Source organism: Hypanus sabinus (assembly GCF_030144855.1).
Source record: "Hypanus sabinus isolate sHypSab1 chromosome X1 unlocalized genomic scaffold, sHypSab1.hap1 SUPER_X1_unloc_2, whole genome shotgun sequence".
Classification (NCBI taxonomy): domain Eukaryota; kingdom Metazoa; phylum Chordata; class Chondrichthyes; order Myliobatiformes; family Dasyatidae; genus Hypanus; species Hypanus sabinus.
In genome coordinates this window covers 1,058,917-1,072,325 of record NW_026778968.1, presented here as the reverse complement: position 1 = coordinate 1,072,325, position 13,409 = coordinate 1,058,917, and the positions used below count along the sequence as shown (strand labels likewise).

Here is a 13,409-nt window from a genome sequence, read left to right as displayed (position 1 = left end):
ATAGGTTCTTGATTAGTCAGGGTGTGAAAAGTTTGGGGGAGAAGGCAGGAGAATGGGGTTGAGGGGTGTCAGAAACACACTGAGTCTCAGCAATTTGCAGAACGGTAAACTTTATTCCCGCACCCTTCTACTATAATAGTAGGCACTTACCCGGTGCGTCCTGGGGACTTCCAGTACCAGGTACTGTCCCCTTCTCCCCGTTTACCGCTCTGCGAATTGCTGAGACTCAGTGTGTTTCTGACAACGTGGGGGCTCGTCCAGGATCCACACTCCGGCCGCGGTGGACACGAGGAAGGACATCGGAGACGGTGCACCCCGCCGAGTTTGGCGGTCCCTGACTCCTTGCTCGTCGCTCCGGCGCGGCTTGAGCGAGTGATATCCGGACAGCGCAGAGCGGTAAACGGGGAGAAGGGGACAGTACCTGGTACTGGAAGCCCCCAGGACACACCGGGTAAGTGCCTACTATTATAGTAGAAGGGTGCAGGAATAAAGTTTACCGTTCTGCAAATTGCTGAGACTCAGTGTGTTTCTGACAAGGGGGTTAATAAATCAGGCACGGTGGAATGGCAGAGCAGACTCGATGGGCTGAATGGCCTAATTCTGCTCCTGTGTCTTATATGGTGTAAAGCCAGACATGGTAGGTAGTGAGATCAGAGACCACCTTATCATACAATCTAATCTCTCCACACTCCCTCTTCTCTCTTTTTCCATTCCTCATTCCGGCTCCCCTCCCACCCCTTCTTCTCTCACATCCCTCTGGTGCCCCCTCCTCCATCCCTCTCTCCCACAGTCCACTCTCCAGATTCCCTCTTCATCAATCCCCTCCCAGCTTCCTTACCACTGAGGTTAGGCTCACTGCTGCCACTCCTTGGGGAGATTTGGGGGAGGGGTGAGGGAGCTTGAGCTCATTTGTCATCCTCCTGTCAACTAGAACTCACTCATGGCTGGCAAAGATATTTTTGAAAAACTTAAGCTGCAGTCCCCAGAATAACACCTTCACCTGCTCCTTCTCCTCTGGGGTCACGTGATTGCTCGTAGATTTGATCTTCTGCAGTCTCGCCTGATGAGATGCACATTCTTGCTTTAAGGCTGCAATTTTCACCGACATCTCTTCAGTCGTCATCGAATTATTGAGATCCTTAAGTTCTAATTCGGACAGAAAATAGGTTAATGTCCATCTCCATCTCATAAGGTAGACGTAAATGTACAGGTGTACCCAGTACATCATACAGTACGGAACAGACACATCCTGCACAGCGAAATTCCGACTAAACTCCAGCTACACAAAGTCTACAATCTAAATACAGACCCAAAATAGGTTAACGAGAGACGGGGGGGGGGGGGGGGTGACAGCAGAGTGTCATTTTAAAAGATGTAGAGTTTAAGTGTGATAAATGTGAGGTGATGCATTTTGAGGAGGTTATCGAAGACAGGTCCCAAGCTTGGAAAAGAGGAGGGCTGGGCATGGGGGTGAGCAACGCCTGCCCCGTAAAAACTCAGAGCCGCAGAAATGCCAACAGAAATTCCAAACTACCATCCCTGGGAGAGGAACAAAGTCGTGTGGTGAAAGCTGAAGTCAACCTTCAGCTCAGGGCAGAGGATTATGGTGAGCTGCTGACAGCTGCCTTTGTCTCAGCAGGCGTCAAAGGCTTTAGAAGATTGGGACCAGGACATGTACCAGGAATAGCAAGGAGCAGCAGCGCCATGAGGTGAGAATCTGTGCGTCAGGGGTTCGATAGGTGTTTAATTAGTCAGGGTGTCAAGGGTTACGGGAGAGGGGTAATAAATCAGCATGGATGAGCGGCAGAGCAGACTCAATGGGCCAAATCCAACATCATAGGTTGTCCCCACGAAAGATGCCTGAACTTGGTGGCATAGATAGATAATGCGGCTGAGAGAGATGATGGGATGGCTGGCCGGCATTTCATGGCAGGGGACTGAATATAGGAGCAGGCAGGTTATGCCCCAGCTTTATAACAATGATAAAGGACAGCATACAGTCCTGGAAAATGAAGAAAGAAAAATAAAAAGAGGATGCAGAGGAGATTCATCAGGACGTTGCATGGGGTGGAGCATTTTAATTAATTATTTTATTCAGAGATTGAGCAGCACCAGACTGCCCGGCAACCCACTGATTTAACCCTGGCCTGATCATGGGACGGATACAATGACCAATTAACCTACCAACCAGTACGTTTTCGGACGGCGGGAGGAAACCCACGGGGAGGAACAGACACACAGGAATTGAACTCCGAGTGCCCCGAGCTGGCAATGCTTTGCACTAACCACTACTTTACCACGGAGCCCTAATTGTGGGGAACTGGAGGAAAGGAAGAGAGGGCATGAAGGGGTAGAGATGGGGTAGCCTGAGAGGATCTGTTCCCCCTAGACGGGAATAAAACTGCAGATCACAATCTGTGGTCAGGGGCAAGAGGTTCAGAGAGGATCGAAGTAAGTCATTCAATTCCCAGGTGAACTACCTCCACAAGCACTTCAATCACCCAGGGTCTGAAGGCTACAGGCCACGTGTTGGAAGGTGGGATAAAACTCTGACAGGAGCCCACTGGACAGTGCACCAGACCGCCTGCAACCCTCTGACTCAAGAGGACCCGCTTCCCACATCCTTACGGTTCAGACCGCTTCGCATTCCAGTTATTACCAACAGCACGCCCCTCAGCATTCTCTTTAATAACGGTCCCAAGTCCCTCTCACCGTGCTCCTTCTCCACATGAGTCACTTCTAAAGATCTTTGCTGACTCCTCTCTGATGCCTTCACATCTCCCCGCATGGGGAGGGGGGGGGGGGGGGGTACATAAAATTGACGGCAGTACACAGCTTCTGCCACCAGGGGTCAGGCAGGTGCTTTATAAAGAAACACCGAGCAGTGACAAAACCTGCGAATCCCACGCCACCTCTATTGAAACAGAGGGAGTCCACCCCTTCAGACAATCCCACACCTGCTCTAATTCCCATTACCTACGGACAATCCCACACCTGCTCTAATTCCCATTACCTACGGACAATCCCACACCTGCTCTAATTCCCATTACCTACGGACAATCCCACACCTGCTTTTATTCCCATTACCTACGGACAATCCCACACCTGCTTTTATTCCCATTACCTACGGACAATCCCACACCTGCTCTAATTCCCATTACCTACGGACAATCCCACACCTGCTTTTATTCCCATTACCTACGGACAATCCCACACCTGCTCTTATTCCCATTACCTACGGACAATCCCACACCTGCTTTTATTCCCATTACCTACGGACAATCCCACACCTGCTCTAATTCCCAATACCTACGGACAATCCCACACCTGCTTTTATTCCCGACATTACCTACGGACAATCCCACACCTGCTTTTATTCCCATTACCTACGGACAATCCCACACCTGCTTTTATTCGCATTACCTACGGACAATCCCACACCTGCTTTTATTCCCAATACCTACGGACAATCCCACACCTGCTTTTATTCCCATTACCTACGGACAATCCCACACCTGCTTTTATTCCCATTACCTACGGACAATCCCACACCTGCTTGTATTCCCGACATTACCTACGGACAATCCTACACCTGCTTTTATTCCCATTACCTACGGACAATCCCACACCTGCTTTTATTCCCATTACCTACGGCCAATCCCACACCTGCTTTTATTCCCGACATTACCTACGGACAATCCCACACCTGCTTTTATTCCCATTACCTACGGACAATCCCACACCTGCTTTTATTCCCAATACCTACGGACAATCCCACACCTGCTTTTATTCCCGACATTACCTACGGACAATCCCACACCTGCTTTTATTCCCATTACCTACGGACAATCCCACACCTGCTTTTATTCCCATTACCTACGGACAATCCCACACCTGCTTTTATTCCCAATACCTACGGACAATCCCACACCTGCTTTTATTCCCAATACCTACGGACAATCCCACACCTGCTTTTATTCCCAATACCTACGGACAATCCCACACCTGCTTTTATTCCCATTACCTACGGACAATCCCACACCTGCTTTTATTCCCAATACCTACGGACAATCCCACACCTGCTTTTATTCCCATTACCTACGGACAATCCCACACCTGCTCTAATTCCCATTACCTACGGCCAATCCCACACCTGCTTTTATTCCCGACATTACCTACGGACAATCCCACACCTGCTTTTATTCCCATTACCTACGGACAATCCCACACCTGCTTTTATTCCCAATACCTACGGACAATCCCACACCTGCTTTTATTCCCGACATTACCTACGGACAATCCCACACCTGCTTTTATTCCCATTACCTACGGACAATCCCACACCTGCTTTTATTCCCATTACCTACGGACAATCCCACACCTGCTTTTATTCCCAATACCTACGGACAATCCCACACCTGCTTTTATTCCCAATACCTACGGACAATCCCACACCTGCTTTTATTCCCAATACCTACGGACAATCCCACACCTGCTTTTATTCCCGACATTACCTACGGACAATCCCGCACCTGCTTTTATTCCCATTACCTACGGACAATCCCACACCTGCTTTTATTCCCATTACCTACGGACAATCCCACACCTGCTTTTATTCCCAATACCTACGGACAATCCCACACCTGCTTTTATTCCCAATACCTACGGACAATCCCACACCTGCTCTAATTCCCATTACCTACGGACAATCCCACACCTGCTTTTATTCCCATTACCTACGGACAATCCCACACCTGCTCTTATTCCCATTACCTACGGACAATCCCACACCTGCTTTTATTCCCATTACCTACGGACAATCCCACACCTGCTTTTATTCCCATTACCTACGGACAATCCCACACCTGCTCTAATTCCCAATACCTACGGACAATCCCACACCTGCTTTTATTCCCGACATTACCTACGGACAATCCCACACCTGCTTTTATTCCCATTACCTACGGACAATCCCACACCTGCTTTTATTCGCATTACCTACGGACAATCCCACACCTGCTTTTATTCCCAATACCTACGGACAATCCCACACCTGCTTTTATTCCCATTACCTACGGACAATCCCACACCTGCTTTTATTCCCATTACCTACGGACAATCCCACACCTGCTTGTATTCCCGACATTACCTACGGACAATCCTACACCTGCTTTTATTCCCATTACCTACGGACAATCCCACACCTGCTTTTATTCCCATTACCTACGGCCAATCCCACACCTGCTTTTATTCCCGACATTACCTACGGACAATCCCACACCTGCTTTTATTCCCATTACCTACGGACAATCCCACACCTGCTTTTATTCCCAATACCTACGGACAATCCCACACCTGCTTTTATTCCCGACATTACCTACGGACAATCCCACACCTGCTTTTATTCCCATTACCTACGGACAATCCCACACCTGCTTTTATTCCCATTACCTACGGACAATCCCACACCTGCTTTTATTCCCAATACCTACGGACAATCCCACACCTGCTTTTATTCCCAATACCTACGGACAATCCCACACCTGCTTTTATTCCCAATACCTACGGACAATCCCACACCTGCTTTTATTCCCATTACCTACGGACAATCCCACACCTGCTTTTATTCCCAATACCTACGGACAATCCCACACCTGCTTTTATTCCCATTACCTACGGACAATCCCACACCTGCTCTAATTCCCATTACCTACGGCCAATCCCACACCTGCTTTTATTCCCGACATTACCTACGGACAATCCCACACCTGCTTTTATTCCCATTACCTACGGACAATCCCACACCTGCTTTTATTCCCAATACCTACGGACAATCCCACACCTGCTTTTATTCCCGACATTACCTACGGACAATCCCACACCTGCTTTTATTCCCATTACCTACGGACAATCCCACACCTGCTTTTATTCCCATTACCTACGGACAATCCCACACCTGCTTTTATTCCCAATACCTACGGACAATCCCACACCTGCTTTTATTCCCAATACCTACGGACAATCCCACACCTGCTTTTATTCCCAATACCTACGGACAATCCCACACCTGCTTTTATTCCCGACATTACCTACGGACAATCCCGCACCTGCTTTTATTCCCATTACCTACGGACAATCCCACACCTGCTTTTATTCCCATTACCTACGGACAATCCCACACCTGCTTTTATTCCCAATACCTACGGACAATCCCACACCTGCTTTTATTCCCAATACCTACGGACAATCCCACACCTGCTTTTATTCCCAATACCTACGGACAATCCCACACCTGCTTTTATTCCCGACATTACCTACGGACAATCCCGCACCTGCTTTTATTCCCATTACCTACGGACAATCCCACACCTGCTCTAATTCCCATTACCTACGGACAATCCCACACCTGCTTTTATTCCTGTCCGTCACTCTAGATAATTACTGATTAAATACAATGACCATCCTACCCTCGGCAAAATCACTCATTAAAGATAATCACTAATCAAATATAATCACTGTCCCTCCCTCCGGATAATCACTGATTGAATATAATCAGTCTCCCTCCCCCACCCCCTCCCCCCAGATAATCTCTGATTAAGTATAATCACCATTCCTACCCCCCCCCAGATATAATCATAGTCCCTCCCTCCAGATAATCTGAGATTAAATATCATCACTGTTCCTCCCCCAGCTAATCACTATTTAGATATAATAGCTATCCCTCCCCTGGATAACCAGTGATTAAATATAATCACCATCTCTCTCTCCCCGGATAATCACTGATTTAATAGAAACACTGTTTCCTCCCCAGATAATCACTGATTAAATATAATCATGGACTCCCCCCACCCGATAATCACTGATTAATCATAATCACTATCCCCCCCAGATAACGACGGGTTAAATTACAGTAATCTATCGATTACTGGAGACGCAGATGATCTCACAAGCTGCATGTGGGCCAAGGGAAGAAAATTTCCCCAGTTTTGTATTGCCTTCTGACACCGATGAGGTGACAAACAACCCATGCACATCCCCCTTCCCACCTGTTTCCATCTGACGGCAGCTCTGCTGAATGCTGCTGAACTTCTCACTCAGCTCTCGGATCTGATTATCGAGTGCCTTCAGATCCGCTTCACCGACCGCTGTAAATTGACTCTAAACAGAATCAGATTGGACAAGAGTCAAACCACTGGTAAAACTAACAACTGGTTACCTGATGCCAAGAGAGAGGAATGAGCCGATGTTTGGCCATGACAGGAACGGGCTCATAGCCTTTACGAAGGGGCAGATCCGGGGCGGCATGGCCTGGGCCAGACAGCGAACAACGAGCTGCTGATGTTTGACCGATTTAAGCACAGGGCCAGGTTGGGAAGGTATCGACTCGAGGTCTGAGAGTGATTCAAAGTGGCAGGGCCTGGTTGGGGATGGGTCAAATCGAGGCAGCGGGGGCCAGGTCCAAGAGGTTATCGAACTGGCAGGGCCAGACTGGGAAGGTTCGGGTGTTGGGGCCGGAGGCAAGGGACGGGCCGATATCCAGCAGGTTTTTTGCAACTTCTGCTGATGGATGGTGGAAGAGTGTGTGTCTGGGGTGGGGTGGGCGTCTTCGACATTGCTGGCTGCTTTACTGAGGCAGGGAGAGAGAAGGGAGACTGTCAGAGGTAGGTGAGGGTCTTTGATCATGCTGAGGCAGCGTGGGGTGTGGACAGAGTCCATGGAGGGGAGAAGCGGGTAGGTGAGGGTTTTTGATTGTGCTGAGGCAGAGTCTGTGGAGAGGAGAAGGAAGAATGTCCTAGGTAGGTGAGGGTCTTTGATCGTGCTGAGGCAGACAGAGTCCGTGGAGGGGAGAAGGGAGAATGTCCGGGGTAGGTGAGGGTCTTTGATTGTGCTGAGACAGAGTCTGTGGACCAAGGCACAATGGATCCAGATAGGATGTTTTCTCCAGGGTCAATAGAACTGGAGTGGGTCGATGGGGAATTGCCGAGTTTCTTTTGCCTCCTTGGGAGTAAAAGGGAGGCAGTTGGCAATGGTGATCAAGTGAATCCTCCGAGTAAATTTGGTGGTGTCAGGGACAACAGAGATGGTTATCTAAGATTACAGCAGGATCAAGAACTTGGGAAGTGGGACGAGGAGTGGCAGAGGGTCTGAGCTACAAGGACATCTTTCCTGTCACGTAGGAGGCAAAGAAAGCCTTTACAGATATAAAATCGAGGGACGAAGAAGGTGGTCCTTTTCCTTAGGAGTGGCAAGTCTAAAACTAAAAGTCAGATTTAAGGTGAGGAGAAAGATTCGAAGAGGGGGTCCAATGGAAAACAGTTTTTAGAGGGTGGTGGGTAGGTGCAATATGCTGTCAGAGAAAGCTGTAAAGGTGGGTCCAAATACATTTAACAGGAAGCCTAAGAGAGCCTTTGGCACTGTGGCCTCACAAATCAAAGTATTATGTATAGGAAATGGGATGTCAAGTTGAAGCTGTATAAGACACTAATTCGGAGCATTGTGTGCAGATCTGGTCACCTACCTACAGGAAAGATGTAAATAAGGTTGAAAGAGCGTAGAGAAAATTTATGAGGATGTTTCCGGGTCTGGAGGACCTGGGTTACGTATCAAATAGGTTTGAACTTTATTCCTCGAAACACAAGATTAAGGGGAGATTTGACAGAGGTACGAGGGGTATAGATAGGGTAAACGCAAGCAGATTTTTCCACTGAGGTTGGGTGGGACTATAACCAGAGGTCATAGGTTAAATGTGAAAGATGAAAAGTTTAAGGGGAACATGAGGGCAAATTTCTTCACTCAGGGGGCCGTGAGCGTGTGGACTGAGCTGACGGCACAAATGGGGAAAAAGATTCTGATAGTCTCAGAGGAAACCCAAGTTTGTTCAACATTTCCGAATAGCAAAAACACTCTAATGCAGGCAGAACCCTGGTAAGCCTCCTCTGCACCCTCTCCAAAGCTTCCCCATCCTTCCAGTAATGGGACAACCAGCGGTGCACACAATATTCCAGGCAGAGAATAATCACAGCCCGAAAAGACGAAATGTTCAAAGTCAAAGTGGAGCAACGAAAAACCTACTTTCAACAGCGTCACAGGCAAATAGAATCACACCAGCAGCATTCACAAGAAAGGAATTATAGACAATTAGATCAAAAATGTCCGTTTTAGGTCGCAGGATTTAAGCGGTCACAGTGTCGCTAAAATGTAGTGATTAGTGTTGCTTTGGTTCATCCAAGAGCCAAACAAAGCCATAAGATATAGCAGCGGGATTAGACCATTTGGCCCATCAAATCTGGTCTGCCATTTTATCATGGCTGATTTATTATCCCTCTTAACCTCTATTCTCTTATAACCTTTGACACCTTGACTAATCAAAAACCTCCGTTTTAAATATACTCAATGACTTGGTCTCCACATCTGTCTATGGCAATGAATTCCACAGATTCACCACCTTCTAGCTAAAGAAATTCCTCCTCATCTCTGTTCTAAATGGATGTCCTTCTGTGGCTGTGCCCTCTGGTCCTAGACCCCCACCATCGGAAACATCCTCTCCACATCCACGCTATCTGTGTCCTCTGGTCCTAGACTCCCCCACTATAGGAAACACCCTCTCCACATCCACTCAATCTGTGTCCTCTGGTCCTAGACTCCCCCACTATAGGAAACATCCTCTCCACATCCACTCTATCTGTGTCCTCTGGTCCTAGACTCCCCCACTATGGGAAACATCCTCTCCACATCCACGCTATCTGTGTCCTCTGGTCCTAGACTCCCCCACTATAGGAAACACCCTCTCCACATCCACGCTATCTGTGTCCTCTGGTCCTAGACTCCCCCACTATAGGAAACATCCTCTCCACATCCACTCTATCTGTGTCCTCTGGTCCAAGACTCCCCCACTACAGGAAACATCCTCTCCACATCCACTCTATCTGGGTCTTTTAATGTCCCATCGGTTTCAATCAGATAACACCCCTCTTCCGCCAATCTTCTGAACTCCAGTGAGTACAGGCCAGGTGGTATCAAATGCTGCACAAACATTAACAAAAGGTTGAAAGGAGGTAGCTGTTCCAGAACCTGGGTTGCACTTCAGGCTTCTGCGCCTCCTCCCTGATTGCTGCAGCTGTGAGAAGACATGGGAAAGCTCAGATGCGGGGACCTTTGAAAAGGGCAGCACCTCTGGTAGATACTACTAACCGTGGTTCCAGCACAGAAAACTACTTTCATAGAACAGGAACAGGCCATTCAGGCGAACCAACTAGAAGAGCAAAATACTAATCCCTCCTCCCTACACCATGTCCGAATCCCTCCATCTTCCTTACACCTGTGTGCTTAACCAAACGTCTCCTCCGATGTATTTACCATTACCACCAGACCAGGCAGTCTACTCCAGGCATCCACAATTTTCTGAGGTAAAAACTTACCCCTTGAACCTACCCTCTCTCACCTTCAATACCTGCCCTCTGGTATTAAATATTTCAACCCTGGGAAAGGGATACTCACTGTCAACTTGATCTATGCCTCTCACAATCTTGTAAACCTCTATCAGGTGTCCTCTCGGCCTCCAGCGCTCCAGAAAAAAGCAACCTAAGTTCGTCCAACCTCATGTTATAACACACGCCTGCTAAACCAGGCAGCATCCTGCTAAACCTCTTCTGCACCCTCTCCGGAGCCTCAACATCCCTCCTACAGTGGGGTGACCAGAACTGTATGCAATACTCCAGATGTGGCCTCACCAGAGTTTTATGAAGTTGCAACATAACCTCCTGACTTTTGAACTCAGTGCTTCAACTCATCAAAGCAACCATTCCATCAGCTTTCTCAACCACCTTATCGACCTACGTCACCATTTTCAAGGTGCTACGAACTTGGAGATCTCTCTGCTGCAGGGGCAACCCCAAGCTTCCCGTTGTCGACCACAAATGTTTTGTGGCCTCCCGTAATGTTACACTGAGGATAAACGTACAGCACCTCATATTCTGTCTGGGCACACTGCTGCCTTCTGGAAATAAAAAAATGCTAAAACTCCTGCCTGCAGTGCCCAAGAAGAACAATGTCGGCTGCCTTAATGAGTATCGCCAGTTAGCACTCACATTGACAGAGATGAAATGCTTTCAGAGGTTGGTCATGTCTAGACTGAACTCCTGCCTCAGCAAGGACTTGGACCCATTTCAGTTTGCCTATTGCCACAATAGGTCAATGGCAGACGTAATCTCAATGGCTCTCCACACCTAGACAACACAAACACCTACGTCAGGGTGCTGTTCATCAACTATAGCTCAGCATTTAAAACCATCATTCCCACAATCCTGATTGAGAAGTTCCAGAACCTGGGCCTCTGTACCTCACTCTGCAATAGGATCCTTGGCTTCCTAACCGGAACACCACAGTCTCTGCAGATTGATGATAACGCTGGTGCACCTCAGGGGTGTGTGCTTAGCCCACTGCTCTACACTCTGTATAGACATGTCAATGTAACTAGGCATAGCTCAAATACTATCTATAAATTTGCTGATGATACAACCATTGTTGGTAGAATCTTAGGTGGGGATGAGAGGGCATACAGGAGTGAGATATGTCAACTAGTGGAGTGGTGCTGCAGCAACAACCTGGCACTCAACATCAGTAAGATGAAAGAGCTGATTGTGGATTCTGGAAGGGTAAGATGGAGGAAAAAAAATACCAATCTCATAGAGGAATCAGAAGTGGAGAGAGTGAGCAGCTTCAAGTTCCTGGGTGTCAAGATCTCTGAGGATCTAACCTGGTCCCAACATATCGATGTAGTTATAAAGAAGGCAAGACAGTGACTATACTTCATTTGGAGTTTGAAGAGATTTGGCATGTCAACAATTTCACTCAAAAACTTCCATAGTTGTACTGTGCAGAACATTCTGACAGGCTGCAATGATCATAATATGATAGAATTCATCCCATATTTCGAGAGGGAGAAGATGAAGTCAGATGCATCAGTATTACAGAGGCATGAGAGAGGAGTTGGCCAAAGTTGATTGAAACAGGACACCAGCAGGGATGACAGCAAAAGAGCAATGGCTAAGAGTTTCAAGGGGCAATTCCGAAGGCCCAGGATAGATGCGTCCCAAAGAGGAAGAAGGATTTTAAAGGCAGGATGAGGGTGACAAGGGAAGTCAAAGCCAACATAGAAGCCAAAAAGGGGCATATAATAGAGCAAAGATCAGTGGGAAGTTAGAGGATTGGGAAGCTTTTAAAAACAACAAAAGGCAAATTAAGAAAAGACATTGAGGAGGTAAAAATGGAATACGAAACTAAACTAGCCAACAATATTAAAGAGGACACAAAAAGTAGATTTTTCAGATGCACAAAGAGTGAAAGAGAGGCAGGAGTAGATAACGGACTGTTGGAAAGTGACACCAGAGAGGTAGTGAAGGGAGACAAGGAAATGGTGGAAGAATTGAATAAGTATTTTGCATCAGTCTTCACTGTGGAAGACATCAACAGTATGCCAGAAATCAGAGTGCGTCAGGGGCAGATGTGAGTAAAGCTGCCATCACTAGGGAGAAGGTGCTCCAGAATAGTTCTGGGAATGAAAGGGTTTTCACGTTACGAGCACTGGATGGCTCTGGGCCTCTACGTACTGGAGTTTAGAAGAATGAGGGGTATCCAACTGAAGCCCATTGCATGTTGAAAGGCCTGGATAAAGTGGATGTTTCCTGTAGTGGGGGGATGTAGGACCAGAGGGCACAGATAGAGTGGATGTGGAGAGGATGTTTCCTATAGTGGGGAGTCTAGGACCAGAGGACACAGATAGAGTGGATGTGGAGAGGATGTTTCCTATAGTGGGGGAGTCTAGGACCAGAGGACACAGATAGAGTGGATGTGGAGAGGATGTTTCCTATAGTGGGGGAGTCTAGGACCAGAGGACAGAGATAGAGTGGATGTGGAGAGGATGTTTCCTATAGTGGGGGAGTCTAGGACCAGAGGACAGAGATAGAGTGGATGTGGAGAGGATGTTTCCTACAGTGGGGGAGTCTAGGACCAGAGGACACAGATAGAGTGGATGTGGAGAGGATGTTTCCTACAGTGGGGGAGTCTAGGACCAGAGGACACAGATAGAGTGGATGAGGAGAGGATGTTTCCTATAGTGGGGGAGTCTAGGACCAGAGGACACAGATAGAGTGGATGTGGAGAGGATGTTTCCTATAGTGGGGGAGTCTAGGACCAGAGGACACAGATAGAGTGGATGGGGAGAGGATGTTTCCTATAGTGGGGGAGTCTAGGACCAGAGGACACAGATAGAGTGGATGGGGAGAGGATGTTTCCTATAGTGGGTGAGTCTAGGACCAGAGGACACAGATAGAGTGGATGTGGAGAGGATATTTCCTGTAGTGGGGGGAATGCAGGACCAGAGGGCACAGCCTCAGATTGCGAGACACCAC

At 47.8% G+C, this 13,409-nt stretch overlaps 1 protein-coding gene across 1 annotated transcript in view; it reads right to left on the bottom strand.

Annotated features, from left to right (window-relative positions):
* Positions 1-934: 934 nt before the first annotated feature.
* Positions 935-13,409, bottom strand: part of psmc3ip (PSMC3 interacting protein) — a 35,710-nt gene continuing 23,235 nt past the window's right edge. Inside the window, exons 4-5 of the mRNA XM_059957794.1 lie at positions 7,047-7,158; positions 935-1,146 (exon numbers count right to left, since the gene is read on the bottom strand). Of these exons, the coding sequence (XP_059813777.1) occupies positions 935-1,146; positions 7,047-7,158 (324 nt within the window). The remainder of the gene's footprint in view (positions 1,147-7,046; positions 7,159-13,409) is intronic.